General features: G+C 41.1%; 1 protein-coding gene across 3 annotated transcripts in view; it reads right to left on the reverse strand.

Moving 5' to 3' along the window:
- The window catches only part of LOC149787172 (schlafen-like protein 1), a 59,595-nt gene extending 42,324 nt beyond the window's left edge, over positions 1–17,271 (reverse strand). For all 3 annotated transcript variants that reach the window (XM_089977671.1, XM_089977669.1, XM_089977670.1), the window contains exon 1: positions 17,126–17,271. In XM_089977671.1, the coding sequence (XP_089833797.1) occupies positions 17,126–17,135 (10 nt within the window). In that variant the 5' untranslated portion in view covers positions 17,136–17,271. The remainder of the gene's footprint in view (positions 1–17,125) is intronic.
- Between the last annotated feature and the right edge of the window lie 7,804 nt (positions 17,272–25,075).

Raw genomic sequence — 25,075 nt, forward strand, 5'->3', positions numbered from 1 at the left:
ATAGCCTGGGTTAATCAGAAAGTTGTAGGTGGTCGTTTTAGTGATTTGATTATAGGTTTTATTGGTATATGTGCTACTAGTCTTATCCAACTCCTCTTGCAATTGTTTGTCATGAACTTCCACCGTAAAAGTATTTTGATTGGGAATGACATTGTGGACTTGGGTCGGGTGAATCATTTCCACTAAAGCCACTTCCCAATGGGCTTCGTGATCTAAGGGGATGGCCTGAGGTAATTTGGCCGTGTAACAGCACAACGTGTTGTTGGGAAACACCTCCATGGAACTGTCACTGGGTAAGGTTAAGTAAAATTGGTTTTGGTGACTCATAATTCCAGAGTTCTGTGGCTGTCCGAGGGGTTAGTGGATGTCAGAGGCGTGTCTCCGCCCAAAATGGGGTTCTGGTTGTGGATGTTGGAGTGGTGACTGGCACTGGCACTGGACACAACGTTCCCGTTCGAGGAGAATTTCAGGGAGGGATTGGGAAGCAGGTAACCGATGCAACTGCTCAATAAAATGGTCCACAATTGTTTGTCTCCTTGTTGCAAACTCAAATTGGCGATGGCTGCCCCGATGACACAATACACCACGAAGATTTGGCAGAAAAAGACGATTTGCGTTTTAGGCACACGTTCTCCACACCACACCCACAAGGGTTGTTTTTGTAAATCTTGCACAGAAGAACTAGGGGAAGAAGGACTGGTCGACGTAGCTGCGTCTGATGTGTGAAAGGGCATGATGGTCACTTCTTCTTTTTATAGTCGATGACTTGCGAAGCGTCGATCCAAGAATCGAAACTGGGTGGATATCCTTTCCAACGTACTTTGACTTCTTTGACACGTCGTTTGCCCACTTTACGGGTTCTGCGTTCGAGAATGCTTTCGATGTCGTACACGTCGTCTTCTTTTTTGGTGACACGTTGTAACTCGGGCAAATAAAACGTTCCTTTGAGTACTTCTCCGTTCATGTCTTCCAATTTATAGACGGCAGGATGACGGCCATGCACTCGTCCAGTGACGCGAAACAATTCGGTCGTCCAGTTAGGTAAGTAACCTTTGTCGAAAGTGCGTTTGGTTTTGCCAATGCGCACCCAATCTCCTACGGTCAACTCTCCACTTTTCTTGGGGACAGCCCTCGTCGGGGACGTACCGAACAGGCGCTCGAACACCAGCACTTCGTTGTCGGGAGTCACGTCTTGCGGGGCACGTCCGATGCTTCGATGGTAAGATTGGTTGTACGCTTGCACCAGGTGCGGTAAGATGTCGATGTACTTCAGAGTGTGGTGATGCGTAAAATATTTCCACATGCGTTCTTTCAAAGTGCGTTGAAAACGTTCCACGATGCTGGCTTTGGTTTCGGGATTCTCGGTGGTAAAAAAATGAATGTCACGTTTCTTTAATTCTTTTTGGAAAGCTTGGTTCAGAAATTCGGTGCCTTTGTCCGTTTGCCATCGAAGAGGGCGACGACCGCTTTGTTTCAACACCCGTTGCAGGGCTCGCACTAACTCGCTGCTGGATTTGGAAGTCAAAGGCACGACCCAGGCAAATTTGGAAAAGACGTCGATGACACAAAACAAATATTTGTAACCACGATTGTAGCTGGCCAAATGAGAGACATCGGCTAAATCGGCTTGCCATTGATGATCGATACCTTCCACTCGGGTGCGACTTCTGGCAAACTTGCGTCGAATGGGTTTGTGTAAAGTGTAGGTAGCTTGTTCTTGTAACCATCGTTGCACTTGAGGTAAACGGAGACTTTTCAGTCGCGTTTTGGCAGCACGATACAATTTTTGAACTCCTGCGTAACCTGCAGGATGGGAGGGATCGTAGTAAATGCTGGCTAAGACTTTTTCCATTTTTTGTGTTGATTGGTGTCTTAATAAGGCACCCACTCTTGGAAGAGGCTACTCTTTTTCTCTTGGGGTATTTTCTTGGATTGCAAGGCTTTGCGTGTGCGGCCAGCAATAGGTGTCGAAGAGGAGGAGGATGTCTGAGCAGGGGATATCGGTTCTTGTTTCACTTCTGTCTTCACTTCTGTCTTCACTTTCTTTTTCTCTTGTGAGGAAGAAGGGGTCGCCATCATCTTTTTAATCCATCCAATTCTGGAGGTAGGTGGTGTTGTTAACTTGCGTACTTTTTCTGGTGGAGTTTGAAACCCTTCTTCTTCTTCTTCTTCTTTTCCTTTTTCTTTCTTGACCACTGGTACCGGTACTGGTACTGGTACTGGTGCTGGACTTTTCATCAAGGTCTTAAAATCTTTCAAAGTGGGTAGAGCTGTTTCGTCTAAAGCTTTCTGGTGAAAGAGTTGCAATCGTTGCAAGAGTTGACCGTACTTTTGCGATTTTTCTGTTTCGGACAAATCTTGGCGATCCATCAAGGACTGCAATTCGTGTTGTAACTGGGACATCTCGCTCAAATTGGGATTGGGAGGTAAATGCGGGGTGCGTTGTTCTTGCCACCGATGGTATTCCATCCATCGTTTGTAAGGCACTAAAGCTAGTTTTCGTCCTTCCATGGGGTTGTCAGGGGTCGATTCTGAGATCTTGGGACTTTCGAAGGCCTTTTTATCTTGCTCCCATCAGTCCTCCCAACATGGTTCCCAAGACTCCTTTCAGTATGGGGCCTAACAAGAGAGGCAAAATGCCTCCACGTTGAACCAACATCTTCTTTTTTTGACGAATGGGAATTTTCTTTTGAACCATTTGGCGAAGAACGTGACGATGTTTGCCTAAGCATTGTTTCTGGTGTTTGGACAAAGGGATCGTGCCTTTCAAAACGTTCAAACAACATTCGCAGACGGTATCGATGACCTCTTTGGAGGCCGTTTGAATGAGTTTTTTTCGTAGGGGTGGAGAAGCTTTGGACAGGACAGATAACAGGTCCCCATGTTTAGCTAAACGTGGTGGCAGTCCTTTCCTTTTCTTTCCTTGGGGTTTTCTGGAGGGTGACATTTTTGCTTGTGGGTTCCGGGACATTCACCGAACAGACACTAACGTCGATGACTTAACGCACACCCTTTTATCTTTTTTTGGGACTATCGCTTTGTCATAAAGGTGACAATGTTTTTCCCAAAATCGCCAAGGAATCCTCCCCTTTGTTGACGCCTCTTTTTCTTGGAACGACTGTGTCTTTTCTTAGGGTAATGTCGATGCTTGGCTAAGCGCTTTGTCGGATGACGCGTCTGCCTTTGTCTCTTTCTTTTGTGGCTTCTTGGAGGTGACATCTTTTACAAGTTCACTGATACCCCGACTTGGTCACAGGCTCTTTTTATACTGGAACGCGTCGCCACTGATTGTCTTTACGTTTTATCAGTTTGAGGACAGGCATGACACGTCGTGCAGGGGTACGCAACGGACTAAATCGAGCCAGTTCTTGCTTGGACAAATCCAGTAAACTTTGTAACATGCCCGATCTTTCTTGGACTTTGATTTTGGGAGAAGGTACTTTGTGAGCAGCAGCCACTGCCACTAAATTGGAGGGTCCTGCCACTGGGGAAGTTCTTTTGGGGGTCATCAACGGAGATGTTCTTGGTGTGATCAACGTCTCCAAGTACTCTTCAGTTCTGGGTGTCATCAACGGAGAAGTGGATGAACGTGAGGATGCCGGAGACGCAGTCACTGCCGTGGCAGGTCGTGGTTTGCGAGTGTAAGGTTGCGTCCTGGCCGAAGTGCCTCTCTTGCGACTAGTTTTCTTCTGTGGACTTTTCTTTTTCTGGGGACTTTTTCTCTGTTTCTTTTTCTGGGGGCTTCTTTTCTTTTTTCGGGGTGGTGTCTGGTAAGAGGAGGGTCCTGCCACTGGAGAAGTTATTCTTCTTGGGGACCTGGTCTTTTTCTTTTTCTTCTTGGGGCTTCGTTGGACTTTTGTCTTGGGGATAACTTTGGGGGCATTAGGATCCCATCTTAAGAGTGAGCGAATGATGACCCCTCCCAGAGTACCGCTCCCTCCAGGTTTCAAAATGATTTGTTTTTTGGTTTGAGTGTCGATGCGGGGATCGGCCAGTTGGACCAAAGCGACTTTGTTTCGATCGAAAAAGCGTTGGGTTTGATGAGGAATCTGAATGATTCCTTGGAGTAATTGACGTGCCGTCACCGTGAACCATCGTAAGACTTCTTTGAGACTAGCTTCTAAGACACGAGCTCGTGTTTGTGGATCTTTTTCTCGACTGATGCCATACAAGGCACGAATCAATTTGACGGGAAGATGCGACTGAAGGGACGTCATGTTCACACTGTGTGAGACAGACGAAAAAGGGTCTGAGGTTTTTATAGATTTTTTTCATGGGAGGAGTGAAATGAAGTCGAGGACGGAGACGTGTACAGGACAGGCCCTCCGTCTTGGCACCAGTGGTGAAACAAGTGGGTACGAAATCGCAAATCCTCGGGGGTCGTAGGTTTCAAATCGACGAGTAAATAGGCGTGTGGCGTTTGAGTGGCATCGTCGTACGCCTGAGTCAGCCAAGGCGTTCCTAACTGTTTGGCTAAGACTTGCACTTGCGATTTATCTCGAGGGCTTTTAAACAAGACCACGTAATGCGCATTGAGACTGATGGTGCGATGGGCTTTACTTTGTTGAAACAAATTTTGGGTGATGTAAATGACACTGGCATTACGGTGATGCCCTTTGCGCGTGAACCACAATTTAATTTCTTCTTCGTCTTCTCCTAACATGTCGTCGAAAATGACCAAATGGGTTAGACGGGAGTCAGAGACGATGCCGTCGTCTTCTTTAGGAATGCCTTCCACAAACACGATGGAATCGCCTTGACTTTCTCGCAAGAGGCTGTACGCCGATTGCCACTCTTTGTAACACCACACGATCCGTTGAGGGGGCCGATCGATCAAATGATGTTTATGTTCGATCAAACGTTTGACGAATTCGGTTTTGCCTGAACCGCTAGGTCCAGCAATGAGCATGTTAAAGGGATGGCGAAGATACAAAGCCTCCCAACTGGCACGATCTAAGTGTTCGTCGATGACTTTGACAGTAGAGGAAGAGGGAGCAGAGACAGTAGAGGTAGCCATGGTGTCAGAAATGTCACTTGTGACACGAAAACAAACAAGACAAGAGTTTATATACTTTTTCAGAACACGTTTATTGAATGTTTCAAATATGAACACGAAAGACAAAAATACATACAACCCAAATAGTGATGTACAGGAATATAAAACACAGCAAAGCGATCAAAGTGGAATATAAACAAGTGTCTGTACAACATGTTTTGGTTAACCAAGATGTCCTAGGGACAGTGTGTAATGTTCTTACAGTCTCTACATGAGGTATTGTCACACAAGTGTCCTCTCGGAATGACCTTTCAGGAATGTCCATGACAGTCCTGTCCTGAAGCGAGTGGTTGTTCTCGGTGACGGGTTCTTCTGGCACCGTCACTAACACAGGTTGAAAAGTAACTTTTTTCCTTGAACAACTCTTGTGCATACTGGGCCACTTCTTGGGTCCAAGCCTCAAAACCCCCCTTTTTCCAGTCACGAACATCTGTCCAATGAGGGTGTAAGTCACAAGCTACACACACATCGTCATACACGTCTTGGGTAGCTAAAAGTTGACGAATCTTTTTTTCCTGTTGAGGTCGAGAAGTATCCAGATGAAAACGCAAGGCTTTGAACAAAAGGAGTTTTTCGTGACCATTTAAGGCCATGGAGGTGGTAAGTACTGATCGTAAAGAGTCCACAAAGAATCGGCTGGTAAACGAAATCCCAGAAAACAAGTCACTAAGACACACACCACTTGTCGTCCAAAATTGAATGGATACAGTTCTTGTAATAATTGATGGTAATGATCCACGGTTTGAATATGGTCATTGAGTTCCTTCCACGGAATCTGTTGGATGACATGTGACATAAACCGTGGCATGGCAGCCTGTTTTTATATTCTCTTTTTTTCGGATGCAATACACGTACTTTCTAGCCAGAGATCTTCGTTCTCCAGTAGGGAATCTAAATCTTGCATACTGTAACCGAAACGTCAGAGTTCGTTTAGGTGTTTCCTCTTCCTCTAAGTAGATTCCACGTAAAATATGTTGGTAATCCTTTAACTTGTCTTCCTCAATGCGTTGCACTAGGTGAATCTCGAAGTAACCATAATTATGAACATGTCGATCATTAGCGACTTCAAAGTGTTGAACAATGTCTGACCATTGAAAGAATTTCTGACGAATCAGTTCTCTTATACCATTCAGGTACCAGTGGTTAAAGATCTGGTGACGTATCGGATGCAATTGTTCTTTACGTTTCACTTGTATTTTCACCAGCTCTCGGTAAATGCGTTCTCTCAACTCCACAGGCAAAGCACGAATGTTCTCTTGTAAAGTATCCATGAATAGGTCATACTAAATCCTCTTTGGTCTGACACAAGAAATGTACTCTTTGCACAAACATGGTTTCACTTCAGTGTCGAATTTAAATCGTTGAGTCACTAACCTACACATTACAATTCGTTCAGAAGTTTCCTCTTTCACCAAGTTGACATTGCGTGAAAGATGTTGGTAATTCGTTAACTCTTCCTCTGGAATTCGATGCAGTACGTTTACAATGTAGTAGATAGAATCGTCAATACCAAACCATTCCTTTTTATAACCAGGAGGTCGTTGATCAATGTCTGTCCAATGGAACACTTTCAATTGAATCAGTCCTTGTATAGCCTTCAGGTACCAGTGGTTCAAACACCGGTGACGTATCGGATGCAATTGTTCTTTACGTTTCACTTGTATTTTGACCAGCTCTCGGTAAATGCGTTCTCTCAACTCCACAGGCAAAGCACAAATGTTCTCTTGTAAAGTATCCATGAACAGATGATTATGGTAAGAAGTTACTTCAATGTCTCGGTCCCACTAAAGGTAAGTAATGACAATTCGGTGACCATCGAGCATGTTCTACGTAGGCCGAATCTTGCGGTTCCCAGTGGTGAAGTGACACACCGCAACTGAAGCACTTGACTTTATCTCCTTCGCCCAAGTAGAAAAATCCGGCTCTGGCTAATTCTTCGGGGGTCGGTCCTCCCAGATACTTTGGCCATTTTCCTTTGAACGATTGAAGACGATTTTCAAAGTCGCAGTATTCCGACGAACGCACAGGAAACGAATATTCGTTTTTCACAGGTTCGTTTCGATGAGGGTTGAGTGAAATGGGTAGGAGTTTGCTCAGGGCTGGATGACATCCGTAGGGAGGTAAACGTGAAGGTCGACATTCCCCTTTAAAACGAAACCCAGTAAAATGTCCAAGAGGACGAGCAGCATCGCTTTCGCATCCCACAGGTTTGACACGCACAGCATCACTTTCCATGACAGGGGTAGGGGCACTAAAGTTCCCATGATGCTTTACGGCATCGCTCAGGTCACAAGGTACAGCATCGGTCCCATCGCAAGGCTCACAATCGCACTCGTCTGCAAACTCCGTTACGCAATTACAATGGTAACCACATGGACAATCGCAGTTTCCTTCTGGACATTTTCCGTCGCAATGCATGGGTCTTATCCATCCAATATTAGTCACACTAGAGGAAGATACAACTTTTTTACAATCCCCAAACTGAAACGATGTCTTTTTCAAAGTATTCATCTTGTTAGCTCGGTCTTGGTAGTCACAATGAACTATCGATCTTGCCTAGGGTTCCTTTTTTATATACAGACCAATACCGACGTGACCGTACGGTAAGGTGAAATGATTGGGAAGTCGAACTCGCTTCTGGTATACAATTTGATAGACTTTTTCCAAGGGCCGACTGACGATGTGGTGAGTGGGTAAACGTACAATTTTGTTCGGTTGGTAGGTGGTCACTTTAAAGTTTCCATCCTCTCCCGATTGCAAGGCTTCTTTCAATACCCCAAAGTTGACCACTCGACTGGTACGATAATTCAGAGTCAGTCCTTTCACTTTGCACGTCGTGTGCACTTCTCCTTGTTTGTCACGGTATTCGTAGCCGTAATTTTTGGGACCGCCACTGACGAAACTTAGAATCTTGTCGTCGGGATGTTCGTCTGTCCAGGCTCCTAAACGGTCTCCTTCGATGTTAGGGTGATGTTGAATAGGGTGATGGATGTAAATGCAACTGTCCGTGTCAAAGTACAGGACGCGTTCCCCTAACAGTTCTAAAGCTTCGTACAATTTTAAGCGAGCATGGGCTGTCACGTAAGCCGCAATGATGACATTTCCAAAAGGGTCGTCTTGTACAAAGTCCAGATCTTCTTCGTAATTGACCAAGATTAAATTCTCTCGAACGACGTCCACGTGTTTCATGTATTTGGTTTTGTCGTGAATCATCTGGAAGTAGCGGGAAGGTTCTGTCAAATATTCCGTCTTGGGTAAACACGGTCGTTGTGCCATTTTACCCCACAAGCAATTTAACATCACTTTGGCAAACGATCGCCTGCCTTCGTTTTTCTCGATGTGGTCTAAAGTGATGCCTTCTTGTTCCCGGTATTTCTCTTTGAATTGTATTTGGTCTTCGGGAGTGTGACACCAGGAAGGATAGCCGCTGGCTTCTTGCTTCAGTTTCAAAAAGGCATCCACGTAGTCGGCGAAAATGCCTTTCTGAGTAGGGTCACCCTTGTGGTATTGTTGTGTCTTGGGAAAGTGGCAAATTTCGTACACTTCTAACAGTTGGTATCCCATGTCCAGAGCTTTGAACAATTCTACGCTGACCCAGGTTCCCGTCAAGGCACGTTCTTCCTGGGTGTGCTGACAAGGTTGGTCTTGGTTGCACGTTTCGGCACAAGTACGGCACAAGGGAAACATCAGTTTGCCTTGACAATGGTGAGGTAAGACGGGATGGTATAGGTTCGTGGGAGGCAAAACTTTGCACTTGATCAAGCCTTCGTATTGTCGAATGTTTTTCAGGTCGATGTGTTCCGTCAGCAATTGTGGGTGCCCTACGGGAAAACGACAATATTTGCACACGTAGGGATACAGCGAACACACGTCCAAGTATTTGATTTCTTCTCCTTTCTCTTCGTCGGCTTGGTACAGCAAACAGGTGGCATTGGTCCTTCCTCCGTACAAACTATCCCTCGGGTTCAGCGGGTCCATGAACTGGTAACTTTCCACGAGGCGTTTAAACTCGGGATCGGTTTTCATACGGTGATCGTACTCGTGTTCCCACATTTCCACCACTTGGTATCCTTCCTGTTCTAACTTTAGGTGTCGCTGACAAGTGTCCTGGTACAAGTCTTCCATGGTTCGTTGCAAAAACTGATTTTTAGTACCACGGTCAGGGTAACAGACGGGACATCCGTGAAATAAGCAACCGTTAAACTCGTACACGATCTTGGGGTTTTCTAAGTCCCAGCCATCGACCGAATACTTTCCGATGGTCTTTTCGCCCCCTCCGTTGCGGGCATGCTGAATCCACTTGTCTTCCTTGTCGCACAAGTAATGTAACCAACGTAGGGCTTTGACCGAGTATTGACGCTTGACATAGTGGGTCGTTTGAGGACTGATGACAGCCACGGTCTTTTCAGGCATGAATCGTTGGCGGTACACTAAGGAACACGCTTTGGCAATGGTGCAAGCTTCTTTCAAAGGATCGACCCCTCCGTGTTCCATGAACAGTTCTCGAAATTTTCCACAGCAACGTCGTAAAATGTCCACGTCGGAACGACAATACTTTAACATTTCTTCCTGAAAGTCGAAGGGGTCAGAGGCATGAGCCTGGTACCAAGCGTAGAAAGCTTCTCGTTGTTCGGTACGCATGTTGTCGGGGTCGTAATAGTGAGCCTCGGGTAAATGGGGTAGAACGGCATGTTGATTGGCTTCCGTATTGAAAAAGTGTGGAAAGTACCCTTTAGCCATTTCTGTCATTCCAAACGTTTTAGGCATTCGACTCAAAGGCATGGCCAAATAGCTCATCGAATCTTTAAACTGTACTTGTCCCACTTGCATGAAAATGATTTTGGCTCCGTTCAAAGTCACTTTAGGACGCTCGGTGCCTTGTTCCGTATAGTACCTCAAAAGAAACTGTCCATCGTATCCGGAGAAATTGTGAGCCATCACCGTGGCATGGCGATGACAATCTCCGTAACGTTCGATGTCCTCTTGGCTCCACGTCTTGTCGACGGGGTCTAAGACCCATTGGGCAAAATCGGCTAACGTGTTTGGTCCCCGAAAGATTTTTTCACGCCCTCCGGGAATCTTGCTGCAGTGAGGGCAATGACTGAAGATAGGTTCTTGAATGCACTTCTCGCACGCTCGATGAGCCACGCAGAAATTAGGAATGTGAATGCCAGTCTCTTGCATGCATTCGAAATCGAAAAAGATGAAATTGCCTTTCTTCTTGTGACCGGCCTCTTTCTCTGGTGGGGGTTGGTATTTTTGCACGTAACATTCGTGTTCCAAGTCCACGATGTGGTGACAAATGTGACATTTTTTCTTTCCTGAACATACGTGTGCCTTGGTATTATTGGTACGTATGCCTTGTCCACACGTAGGGCACAATCTCAGCAGTTGACAAGCGCATTTCTTCTGTGAACCTTGCGTCTTCAAATGTTGTTGGTAACAGGTAGGGCTGACAAACGTGCGCAGACAAGTGGAACAAGGCACTGGTTCTTCGCTCAGACAGGGTGGAGAGGCCAAACATCCTGAGCATTTCCATCCACAATGTTTGTGTTGCTCTCGATTATTATAACCATAGTCACATTTCTCACAATAATAAACATATCGCAGGAATCCAGTGATACTGGTAATGGTATCGAAATGTTCATCGTGATAATAGACATGAATGTATTTTCCGTCCTTAAAGTCTTGGCCTCGAAACAACAGAGGTCCGCGCACTTCTTGAGGGTGCACTTTCAAGGTGTAGCGTGGAGCTAGGGCATCTTGCAATTTTTGCATCTCGGGAATGCCGCAGGGTGTGTCTTTGGACAGTCCGACTTGTTGTAACAGGAGTTCTGCTTCATTTCGTTGTTTGGCTCGGTCGGAACGTTGAATAGTTTTCCAGGTTCTTTTCCATTCTACCGTGTCGTTCTTGTTGGCATAGGTTCGTCCCACCACGATGGCACGGGCTAAACACATCTGGTCTTGAGGGTTGTGAATTCGGACGAGACTTGTTTTGGTGTTGCGAAGGTCGTCCACCAATAACATCTTTTTGCGTCCTGTCCCTTGAGGAGGAGAGACGTGGGTCATGTCCAGTGTGGCTTTACCATCGGTGATGTCAAACTGATCATTAGATTGTTGTACGTGTTGAATCTTGTCCATAACTTTGGAAGCAGTCAATTCTGCAGGGGTGCTAAACTCGATCCAAACAGGGGATTTCAAACCGTCGTGTTGTATGGAAAGTCTCAAGCGATCGTCTTCTTTGGGTTGACATTGTCGCTTGAGTGCAGTGAGCAAAGAATCCCACACCTCAGTGATGAACACTTCTGCTTTCTCTAACGGCACTTCAGCCTTGAAATCTTTAAACTTCACCGTGTATTTGTAAGCCGTAGTTCTAAATTTTCTAGAGGAGCGCTTTTCCGTCTCTCGAATGGAATAGTAATTTTCAGGGTTAACTAAGGGTGATGAACTTGGTTTAGAGGGTTCGGATTCTGGTTCACTCATGTCCTCTTCAAAATCACTAGCATGAATTTGTGCCAAGATTTCAGCCCTGGTACGAGGCGATAGATCACGTTTCTGCCTCTTACTTTCTTCTTCTTTCTTCTCGAATGAATGGGATCGTTTCATCTTGAAAGCAAAAAGTCAAATGACTCAAGTTCAAACACCATAAACTACTTTATAGTCATGGCAGACCAGCGTATATAAAAAGGGTGTGTGTCTTGTCCTTTCACTATTCATTTCACTCTCAAGCCGAGCACAACGATGGAAGAGACTAACCAGATGGAACGTTTCGTCAGAGCTTTGCGAGGGGTCATTAGAAAATTCTCTTCAGACCAGCCTACGGACTACTCTCCTTCCTTTAGAGATAAAAGTCAAGATACTTGCTATATCTGTCAGAAGAAAGGGCATTGGTCTTCAGAGTGTCCAGACCGTCAAAAAAGAAAAAAAACAGGGGATAAAAGTCAAGATACCTGTTATTATTGTAAAGAAAAAGGACATTGGTCTCCAGATTGCCCCAAAAAGAAACAAGAGGAGTCAGAAGAAAAGAGGAATTCTTCAGAAGAAGAGAGGGATTCTTCAGAGGAAGAGAGGGATTATTCTGAGGAAGAAAGAAGACAGGTGAAGAAAAAGAAACAGGAGAAAAAAAGAAGAAGGGAAGAAAGCGAGGAGGAAGAAGAGGAAAAGAGTGTGACGGTGAAGAAATTCAAAAAACAGAGAGACTAAACAAGGAGAAAAGAAGAAATTAATGAACTTTTCTTTATTAAAGTGTTGTGTTATAAATTGTGAATTGGATTGTAAAAAATGGAGAAAAGAATAAATGAATGATACAAGGTAAGTGTCTTTGAGTTGTGATTTTAAAATAAGAAGCTACACTCACGCACTCATACACAGACACGTACTAAAAGGGTAACATGGGTGAGTTTTTTTTGAGTTATTGGCAAATTGAAATTGTATTTCTTTTCGAGAAATGTGGGTGGCCCTGAAAAGGGCCTTTTTTCTTCATGGTGTAGGGGTGAGTTTAAGCAATCAATTTTAACTGCCTTAAGCCTTTGCCACGGCCAAGGCCTACTTCTGGACTGCGTAATGTTGATGATGATAATGATTGGGTTGAAATCACTAAGGGTGGTACGGTAGGCTTAGTCACAGGGTTGACATGTTTGGCTCGGGAAGGTCGTATTCTCTTCGGTCGTGATAAAGAAGTCTGATACATTTGTTTCAGACTTCTTAACTCCGCTAAAATGTCCAACAGTACCGTGACCGTTTGATTTTCACCCTCTTGTTTCTTTGCTGCTACTTCTTCTTGCTGTTGCTGCTGTTGTTTTTTTCTTACCTCTTCTTCTTGTTGCTGTTGCTGTAGGAGAAAAGCTTGTTCCGCTTCCTTTTGTCGTTGTATAAATTTCTCCAATTCTTCTTTCTGTCTCTGTCTAAAATTTTCCACTTGCGGTAATGAAGAAGGTAACGCAGGTTCCGGAACAAATTCTTGCGAGGAGAGAAAATCCACAAAATCCCAATTCACCTCTTCTGAAAGTAAGTCCGAGTTCCCTTGGGCAGTCTCCCCTGCTGGTGCACCCCAATGGATCGTTTTCTGAGTTTCCGTCATGTTGAATGACTGTCGCATAGATTGACTGCACACAAGCGCTAGCAGATCTATATTGACTACGTGACGTCACAGACTGCTCTCTTCGGATTGGATGCGGCTGGCTGAATTTTGTAACGCGTGTTTGGATTGGTGAATGAACTCAATCCGTTTCAATCCTACCTGTACCTATAAATAAGCGCCGTTGACTGCATTGATTCACCTGTTCTCGTCGCTTCAAGATGTGGACTACAGTTGAGTCATCCACCCTTGTGTCTTCCATGATGTTTCGGACAGACTTGCTCATGTATGTCCGATCGAAGTGGACCGTTGTCCACAGGACAAACACCAGCCTGTGGATACGTAGGATCTACGTTGAAAGACAAGGATGCCTAAAAAGAGTGCTGATGTACGGACCAACAGTGAGACGTAGCCTAAGAACAAGAAGAAGACCAATGCGGTGCCATTTATGTTAATGAATACATTAACATAAAACCCAAAGGCCCTTTTCAGGGCCCCCATATTTCTCGAAAAGAGATAGTCTTTGAATTGCCTACCCCTTTTTTAAAAAAAATTTTTTTTTAAAAAATTTAAAAAAAAAATCCCATGTTCAATTTCCCTTGTCGCTAGAGTGACCCAGGGTTTTTTCCCATGTTAATTCCCCTTGTCGCTAGAGTGACCCAGGGTTTTTTCCCATGTTAATTCCCCTTGTCGCTAGAGTGACCCACGATTTTTCTCCATGTTAAATTTCCATTGTCGCTAGAGTGACCCAGGGGTCTCTGTAATGCTAATTCCCATTGTCGCTAGGGTGACCCCTTTCACTACTAACATAAACTTCTATAAATATTTATTCTGAAAACAACGACCAGGAATCTGTAAATGTTGCAGCAATTTTTAGAAAACCATATTCAACAAGCAGAGAGCACAGGTCAATGCGGTAGTCACGTGATACCAACAAAATACATTGCCGACACGCACTTAGAACTTGATGAAGCTGGTTTTTACCACCTTGCTGCGATACCGACAGGTTTCTAGTCGTTGTTCTCAGAATAAATATGTTGGGAATTAAGTGTACATTATATTTATGTACAAGTATTACTTGACTTTTTATTAATATTTTCCAATTCTATGTACTACAACTTTCGAAATGGTATAGTATTGATATCACGTGATTATTGGACATATGATGCCACTGACGTGTAGGATACGAGATTTGTGTAGTCATGTGACTCGAAATGCAAATGGCGAGTTCCAGGTCACATTTTATCAACGCTGTAGTTACATCCCGTCCGTCAGCGGATTAAAGACATAACGAATGCTATATTCGCTGTTTGACAAAATAAATCATATTCCTATCGATTTCATGCAGGTATATATCGATGAACGGTCGTTTAAGTGCCCTAGGCTGGCCAGTAAGGGGTTACCCTATGCAGACACCAAATGATGTCGGCGAATTCCAACTTTTCGATAGGGAATTGACTCTGACCACACACCCCAACATAAACGTCCAAATATCAAAAATGGGGTGGCAAGGGTCAGAGGAAACTCGGACTATTATTTAACCTAATTGGCTATGCTTTCCGTCAGGGGTGGAAGGTCAATGAGTGTGACCCACCTCAGAGGCGACGTTAGGAGTACGCAGGGCGTAGGGCCGACCATGACCGCGCGGTGCCAGAGTATCGATATCTCGATTGGTATGCTACTGCAAACACTGATTATGTCTAGACTAGATCAACTTTCGCGATCTGCGTGCATTACGTGCAGCCTGAACCAGCGTTTCCAATTTACCGGAGAATATAGCTTGACAAGCTCATAAAGACGACCTTAGGCCTCAAGCGCGGGGCCCCCTCAAGAGTGGGGCCTGGGGGGGGGGGGTCGCCCCACTTGCCACCCCCAAACGCCGGTCCTGACCTACCCCCTTATACAAAACGGTGTCCTAAAAATAACCGATCACATACAACAGTACATATAAATGTATATTCCTACTCATCTCGATACCGATAACCAAACTTATCATGATCGTATAGTGTTAATTATTACACACACGCACACGCACGCACACATACACGCACGAACGTACACATGCATACAGACATACATACATACATACATACATACATATATACATACATATGAATGTCAAAAATATTCAACATCTTTTATCGTACGCCAAGAGTTAAAGATACCCACTTGAAATAAACCCCGGATTCTTCAAAATAGACCTGGTAAAGCACTGATATTCGAATATCAATACCCAATGTTGTGCCTGGAATTTAGTGACAAGACGCCTCTTGTGAACAGGCATGCATTACAAATGAACCCAACTGAGTTGAACATTGCTATATCCGTTGTTTTCACGTGACGTCACAAAACTTGTGTACGTCCATATTCGCCATTTTGAGTCCCTAGCCCTGCAAACCGGCACCTAATAGCATTGTTTTTCCTGCATAAATATGAAGACACGTCTCATTTTGTGCGTAAGATTATAACAATACATCGCATTCTGTTGTGCATGTCAACCACGTGAGACTGAATGCGTGACTCATCTACTTGTTTTCTTAAGTAAAACATTTCAATTTCAACCATCCTTGTTATTCTTTCATAAACAAAATAGATCGATCAATAAACCAACGCACAAACAAATGGAGACACAAACAAGTAGAAACATTTAAAGATTTTTAATTGTCATGGGCTGAAATCAATCATTTGGTTATCGTTCAAGTTAAAAGGCTAATTGTTAATATATAATTTCATATTTCTAAAAGCATTTCAGGAATACTTCTTTTTGACATTCGACACTAAGTCATGTTCCGTTTGGCATGTGTTTCGTTTGAATAAACTGAAGATCAAACTTCTTTGAACGGTTATTGCTTTCATTCAGTATCATCCTACGTCCGACATCTCCGTCACAAATACAATATTTGACTATACTAATTAAATTGATTTGTCAACTGTCTTTGGCACAGTCACTGTTGTCGCGAAAAGTATTTGTACATAGAAGTTCTGACATAAAACATGTTACGAAATGTTAATTCGTAACTGATATTGTATCCCGAAAATCGTTGTCCGTTCCGGACATTATTTTGAAAAGTGTTTCGCATCATATCCCTAGGCTTGTCATCTTACAATAATTGTAAGATGACAAGCCTAGGGATATGATGCGAAACACTTTTTAAAAATGTCAATATTGTCTGTTTGTAAAAAAAAAAAAAAAAAAATAACTGCATTTCTATTTGATAGCGATGTGCACGATTACGGTTCAACTTCACTATTCTGTCTTTCGATGTAAGCAAGGGAACTTCCAGCTTTATTTTTATTTTCGTGCTATAGGGCACTTAATTTCAAGTATAATCTTTGTATCGTTTCCATGAAGTAAATGTCCTTATCGACAGTTAAATCAGATTATTACCTTGAATATACATGGTAACTAATGTTGACAAAGGCTTGTTAGGGACTCAGGATGGTGGCGCAAGGTGCACGCACGTTGCATTGTGGGTTTGTGTGTACTCAATCGTGACGTCTGTGAAAACAACCCATACCCAGGGCCGGCGCTACCATATAGGCAAACTAGGCAGCCGCCTAAGGCGCTGATTTCGGGGGGGGGGGGGGGGGGGGGGGGGCGGGGGGCGCATCTTTTTATAAAAAAAATATTGTTTATAAATTTGGAAATTGATATTTTCCTGGGGGGGTGGGGTGGGGGACGCCAGAATCTAACCATGCCTAGGGCGCCAGATAGTCTGGCCGGGTCTGGCGCCGGCCCTGTATATACCAGTATCCTGACACTATCCCTCCTCCCGGCGATCTCGTCTAAACCCCCTCCCCCTTACATGCACATAACTCTGCCGTCTGCTGAAGTACTTGCACACTTTAAACAATTCACTTGCTTTTAGTTTCTACTTTCGATATTACAGGCGTCACCTGCATAGAACAGATCAATACCTGGAAATCTGTGTATTGCTAAAGTATGAATGCATTCCAACATTAAGTAGTCTGAATAAAACATAAAAAAGTACCTTTTGTCATCGTGGTTCAAATATCATTTTCAACTTCAGTTTTTTCAACGGGGTTATATAGCTTGTTTTCCTGACCTAAATAATAATCGATGTTTGAAGAAGACCTCAAGGATTATATGATGGTTCAAAGCAGTCAAAAACATCGTCGCTAAGTTGAATGAACGCTTGTTGAGCAACAATTTGGAATAAGCCATTTCTTGAGAACTTGCTAGCAACAACTTGGAATTCTACATTGTAACGCTATTTCTCAAGAAATTGTATGGTCCCGTTTTGCTGCATTTCTTACAGTTCTACTTTACCAGACGGCTCTTTTGACAAGTTCATGTGTGTGTGTGTGTGTGTGTGTTTGTGCTTTGGGTTCAAATTTTTAGCTGTTATCTCCGCTATATAATTGTTGTTTTCAAAGCTTTTTATTATTTATATAATCTCATTTTTCTGTTATATGGCATAAACTTTTGAAAAATTTCAAATATATATATATATATATATATATATATATATATATATATATATATATATATATATATATATATATATATTCAAAATAACATGCTTTTAAAGTTTTAGTATAAAGCAATTTGATATATCAGTAATAATGGTAAGCTTGTTTCATAGGACGGTGTCTCCGGACCTATGAATGATGGTAAAAGTTAAGTCAAACCGACGAGAGAGAGAGAGAGAGAGAGAACTGGTCGGTAATGATGATAATTGAAGCAGAATAATGACTTAGATCAACTGTAAATATATTAAAATATTTTAATAACCTCTTGTTGTTTCGTCATTTCGCTTAGTTCTACACTAATATCCATGCGCCTGTCTGGGCGTTGTGTTCATGAAGCTAAACGTGTTTATAGTGGTCGACTTTCTTCTTTAAAACCATCTTTGATGTTTAAATCATAAGTGTGTCTTATATTGGTTTAATCCATGTGAATAAAAACAGAAATTCAAACAAGAAAAGAATCAGCTTATCAGCAGGCAAAGATGACTGTTTATAGCCACAAAGGGTACAGAACTACATTTTGTTGGAGACACACTAGGCAGAAATGTGACTTTTTTCTCTCGGTCAATACACAGTTGCCTTTAATCAATCTCAACTTCGGTCAAGAGCAAATATGTTTATTTGTATGTGATATAAATAAAATATGTGTATTGTGTGTAGGCTGTATCAATGATATATCACTCACTGTATACATTTTTCATTAAAGGAAACTCGGCAAATCATGTTTTCTTTTATTGAAAAAATTATACATGGTATATCATTGATACAGTGTGCATAACACACACACACACACACACACACACACACACACACATATATATATATATAATCATTAATATTATATTTTTAACAGGTTTCGTTCTGCTGGGAAAGACTGGATGGAGATATTTTTGTTCAAGAATTTTGCACAGAATTATTTGTGAAACAGAGGGTCACTGATGAAAAATATATTGATGTCAGGAGAATATTTCACAGTAACGATAGTTACTGTTAGCTGTTACATGATGGCTGAAGAGTTGATTGATTGATTGATTTAATGATTGGTTGGTTGATTGATTGATTGATTGATTGCATGATTGATTGATTGATTGATTGTGGATTTTACGGCGCACCAGCACTGTAAGGCTATATGACAGAACAAAAAAATGGTTATATGGAAAAAACTGACTGAATGGAATTTCAGGCTGTTGCTGAAGAGAATATTCTGAATTTAGTCATGAGAGAATCGTTTGAAGGTAGGAAAGATCGAAATGGACCTTTGCCCTCTCCAAGTGGACTGATATTTCACGGATATGAAGCCTACTACAAATTATTGCATGATGTTTGCATTCCATGTTATGAATTTAGACCTTCACTGAATACTTTGAAGATATTTTGTGTGAATCTTTTTTTCTTTCCCTTTTTATTTGTTTATTCGGTGTCATTAGGTATTTGGAATCAATGAAGCCATATTTCACAGTTAAGAAGACTCTTCCACTTACAGAGTACATGAAGCCATATTTCACAGTTAAGAAGTCTCTTCCACTTACAGAGTACATGAAGCCATATTTCACAGTTAAGAAGTCTCTTCCACTTACAGAGTACATGAAGCCATATTTCACAGTTAAGAAGTCTCTTCCACTTACAGAGTACATGAAGCCATATTTCACAGTTAAGAAGTCTCTTCCACTTACAGAGTACATGAAGCCATATTTCACAGTTAAGAAGTCTCTTCCACTTAGCATATTACATGCTCAATGCATATCTTTCTTTAACAGTCATTTCAGCATTATAGGAATATTTGAAATGTATTCAAGGTTTAAAGAGACCGTTACTCTCACCCCATGCAGCCATATTTTACAGCTATGAAGGTTAGTTCCAAGTTGCTGCATGCTGTTAGCACGCCATTTTCGTCAGAACACAATGTTAAAGGTAGTAAAGTTCTCAAAGATATTGGTGGCGTGAAAAGAAACTTTGGAAGGTATTCAAGGTTTATAGTGACTGTTACAAACCCTGTAGAATCATAAATCAGAATTCTGAAGGTTATGCACAGAGATGACGCTGCTATGCCATTTTTCGGAATTTAGTCCATTAAAGACTATTTCTCTAGATGGGAAATATCATGGAGTTGTCGCACAAAATGAATATGTGACAGATATAGGAAGTCTAGAGGGATTGTTACTACTGCCCAAGTTAGTCATATTTGACGGTTATGTGGTTTGTTACAAGCTGTTTCATGATGCATGCATGCCATAGTTTCACAGTTTATTCCTTAAAATACTATTTTAAAGGTAGAAAAGGCCTTACATGGACTTGCTACATAACATGAACATTTGGAAGATACTAAGAGTCAGAAGGATTTGTTAATATCACCCCAGGGAGTCAAATGTCATCCCAGGGAGTCAAACTTCATCCCACGGAGTCATATTTCACCCCAGGGAGTCAAATTTCATCCCATGGAGTCATAGTTCACCCCCGAGAGTCAAATGTCATCCCAGGGAGTCACATTTTATCCCAGGGTGTCATATTTCACCCAAAAGACAAATTTCACTGATAGGAGTTATTTCTACAGAAGGTTAAATCTGCGAAATGTCGTAAAGGAAATTTTATCCTAAAGTATATGTGGTAAAACAAATACATGTGCTGATTTAATTCATGTTCATATTTACAGCTTTATCAATAAAAAACGGACTTAGAATATAAACATTAAAAAATAATTTTTGTATGCGACAGTTCTGAATGATGACCTCGGCCTCAAGGTGGAAATTATCTTCAAGATCTACATGTGTATCAGTACCTTGAAGTCGATGAAGAAGAAAAAAAATGTTGCTTTAAATTATTTAAAAAACATGAAAAGTGATCTTAGGCTTCCATGTGCGTCATTCAGTATAGCTCAATATATATGCCAAGATGTTCTCTCTCTCTCTCTCTCTCTCTCTCTCTCTCTCATCCCCGGCCGAGTCATACCAAAGACTTAGAAAAATGGTACATATAAAACGTATCCATGTTTTGATAACTACTGTTGTAATTTAAAAGGTTCTGAAAGAGATTCAGATGCAAATATCAAGTCTTATCATGTTCTCATATAGTTTTGGAACAAACGCTATCTTCTTAAGTGTACCATTAAACTTTGCTGGTGTTATTTTTTATTAAAATGAAATTAGTATCTACGCAACTTGTTTTAAATTATAAATATAGACATTTCATATCAGTGGTTATTGATACAGTAGATATGTTACATACATGTACCCGTATACTTGGATTGTATATTTCAAGATTTAACTGCACAACCTATCGTAAAATTCACTTTAAGCTGTGATGATAGTGAAGATAAAATCTACTTGTGTTTTAAGACTTACTTGCGAGGCACCACATTCAACATGGCGGATCTGGTCAAAGCATTCTGAATAGCAGACAACATCGTGGTCGAATTAAGGTTGGCACGGATAATACAATTATACAAGACAAGATATTAGAACCGCAGTGGAATCGAAAGTTCTAGCGTTGGCGCTGTTGCTGAAGGTGATTACTAACTTCTGTGACAAAATAAATGCTGTCTGAATTAAAAAATGTATACCATCTACATTTGTCTTGACGTTATCATGCAAAGATCGTTTGCCACCAAGTTGTTGTATTCTTGTATAGTATGCATCTGGATCTTTTTAATTCCATAACAATCGCTGTGTAAAGATCAAAGTTGTCCAGTTGTTCTTTTGACGTATGTTAAATTATTTTAAAGGTGCTATAGATATATTTTGAATCACCGTTTAGTGACCTGATTTCCTGTGCCATGCAGATGACATCTTCCGTATTTTTCCATCCCATGGAAAATTTTACTTTAGTGTAACATGCCCTCTTGTGTACTGTCATTATTTGTTCTAATCGAAGTCGTACATTATATACTATGTTTTTGTATTACTCAGGTACAATCTGTCATAATTTTGATATGAAGATGGTGATTGCTTCGTTCTAAGCTGGCATGTGACGGATCTAATTATACAGGATCTGAAATTTTTTGGTAAGACAAGAAAATACCTAGGTTACCCTTAGTATACTTCTTGGTGATATCTATCACAGCATAAATAAAACTGAGCTGCTCTTGAATGCTAGTGATAGCATAGACATATTCTCTGTACATACCTTTCTTTGAGAACGATAATAATTCTGCTTCCATATATTCGCCTAAGTCAACAATAGCATTGTGATCACCAAAGAATCCTGTGATTACTATGCGGTGGGATCTTTCTCATATCCGCTATAGTCTCTCTAGTGAACATGTTTAGTCATGTTCCAGATAGAATCCTAATAGGCTTAATAAAAACTTACAGAAAATTGTGTCTACAAGCAGACCGCATGATGCTATGATGGTCTAGCCCTGACAGCACTTGTGGTAAATAATAATCATGCAGCTTGCAAAGGGACACTTTTATTACAGAAGCAAACTTTTATCACTATTGACAGTGTATCCATCTGGCTTATATCTGAACCTGTCTATATTTCTGATACAGATGTCATTACCAATAATTTTCTCACCCGTGGTGATATCAATATACGTTCTGGCAAGGTTACATAATATTTCTCCTTACCAAGCATTTTTCTGGTTACTTCTGTCGTTGCAAATGGGCAGATACTAAGAACTGTAGACAAGTCAGAGCCACCTACCGTGGTTGGCTTAATCGAGTGCAATTCTGCTGACTTCCGTTTCATCTGGTGTGTTTTCAAAACTTTTCTGAAGATACTAGTCAAGCCCATTCTAATTACATATCATCTCTTCAAATAAGCGTAAAAATATAATAGTAGGGTAAAGGCGGCTCTATCGGCAACACATGTATGCTGCTATATACGAGGGGAAAATGCGCACTGGTCCAGTGCTAGCCCTGCTAAATATATTACTTTCTTTAGCATCTATGGACCATTTGAAACTGATGTTGTACGTGTATCAAGGTGATAGTGTGAACAGCTTTCGCGAGAACGATTTTACAGTTTTCAAAGTCTATTGTCTACCCGTAAAAATGGCAACCTCCTGCTACCACTGGAGCGGTGTTCATATTGGAATTTAGGCCGATATCCCCCAACTTTTTATGAATCCCGGATGGACTGAAGCCCAAATATCACGACAGAGTAGCCTCTCATGTGAGACACCACACCGTTCAGCAGCTACTAATAAAAAGACTTTAGTTTATGTACAATATACTATGCTGCCTAGTTTGTGGAAAACTGCATATTTTGTGCGGCTAAAATAGCTTGCCGAATACGACCTGCAAACCCGCGTCCACACATACATTATTGCCGCATAAATGGCGAACGGACATGACACTAAGGTCATGACTAAATCAACTACTGGAAAATATTTCATTAACCAGCAGGTTGGGAAGGTTCTTGCCAGATACCAAAGCATTAGTTACCCACATGTCTCAGGTACCAAAGCATTAGTTGACCACATTATCCAGGTACCAAATTATTAGTTGCCACATTGCCAACCCCAGAACACTTTACCATTTTATCTACGATAAAACAGACAACTCTCAAAGCCCTGGCATCGTATCCAGAATAGTTATTATGATCAGCAAAAAACATCGACTCAGTATATAACATTATTCTTGGATACCCTTCACCAGTGGGATAAGATGAAAAATATAACAATCAGTTAAATAATAATTATATTCACAAAACAGGCAAACTAAGTGGCCATAAAGAACAGCCAGTTCTCCATGTCGAAGATACATACTAGAATCAGCGTTCTAGAGCGTCTCCAAAGAAGGACACTAGAAAAGCAAACAGGTATCTGCAACTCATTGTCCCAAAAGCATCCAGTCGCTTAACACGATTCATATAAATGCATAAACTTTGTAATGGTATGAATATTGAAATAAGATTATTGCACCATAACTGAGGAAATCTAACCGCAATCAGCGTGACACGTAACTATTAACATAGATGTATTAGCTAGGTTCGCAATAAATCACTAGCCGGCGAGGGGGTTGATACGATGCTGGGGCATGATTGATTTTTAATTAAGTTATGTTTTCAAGCAGCAGATGTGATGTAATTCACCATCTTTGATAATCTCAATAATTCTGTAAATTTTGGAGTTAAAGCTCTTTAAATGCATGTATAAAAGAGCTCCTCCTACTAATTTGTTCAATTTGTTTAGAAATATTATAACTAGACATCGCAAATATTGGACTCAGATGACAGTGTTAATGAGCTCTTAGCGATAATCAGGTTAGAAATTATAAATCAGTGAATGAAATTACTAAGTTCAGTGCATTTTTTATATCCGATTTCACATAAATTCAAGTCTCTATTTCCAAGAATGTTATTTTAAATGAGCACCTTGTGTTTCCAGTGAATAAATAAATTGCAGCCCACATGAACACAACAATTATACAACTTATTCTGCCTCAAGATCTTATAGCATGAATTAATAATTTCTAGTAATACAAGATTATAGTCCTCTGCTTGACCTCAGGCCACAATTAGCATTTTCTATACAAAAAACTATTACCTAATGGAAAATAACCATGTCAAAACTTCTTAATGCTTACTAGATAAAATTTCAAATATATTTAGAATATCAAATGTGATAAAGACAATGTCCTTGACTCAGGCAAAGATAATAACCCTGATAGCTAATCCATACACATATAGAAAATATTTAGCTATGTATTAGTTGTTTACAGTATTTTTTTTAAAAATCAATGATTCAGGTCAGGTAGAAAATGAACGATTTTGGATAAGGTCAAACAATGCAAGTTAAATATTCATAACTATATATATATATATATATATATATATATATATATATATATATATATATATATATATATACATACATACATAAATACATACATACATACATACGTACGTACATACATACATACATACATACATAGACATATAAGCAAATTAATTAGTGATAAGAAACCTCTCTTGATCAGGCACTGGCAGTATGTTATGAGTTTCCATTTGGAAAATTGGCCTAAAGTTCTTGACATTACTGATCACTGTCTTCACACTACTGTCAACATGGGTTCAAGTCTCAGGCTTAGCCACTGTGGGTATATGAGATAGCTTACCAGTAGCTTCCTAAGGGTCAGTGGTTCTTATTGGGGTTTTTTCGAGTTCTTCCTTTACCAGTTATACTGGCCACCATGTATATCATATCTTGTGCTGAGAAAAGATGTTAAATCACAAACAACATCTACTAGATACCTGGCCACCAAGTATAGCCTATCGTGTGCTGAAAAATAGCATTAAATCAACAACAACAATGACAACAACAGCAATAATCATACAACTTATTAGAGCTGAATTCTTTACTTAAAATGTTGTATAATAATGTCTGTTTTGTGAGTAAAATCCTTTGTCATTATTTACACCCTTGTGTGTCTGTATATGTGTGTGTGTGTTGGAAGAATACAAATTTAAATGGGCATTCTTTCCATAATCCAATAAAATGACCAACAGTG

The sequence above is a fragment of the Sinohyriopsis cumingii genome, chromosome 12 (assembly GCF_028554795.1).
Source record: "Sinohyriopsis cumingii isolate HCF-2022 chromosome 12, ASM2855479v2, whole genome shotgun sequence".
Taxonomy (NCBI): domain Eukaryota; kingdom Metazoa; phylum Mollusca; class Bivalvia; order Unionida; family Unionidae; genus Sinohyriopsis; species Sinohyriopsis cumingii.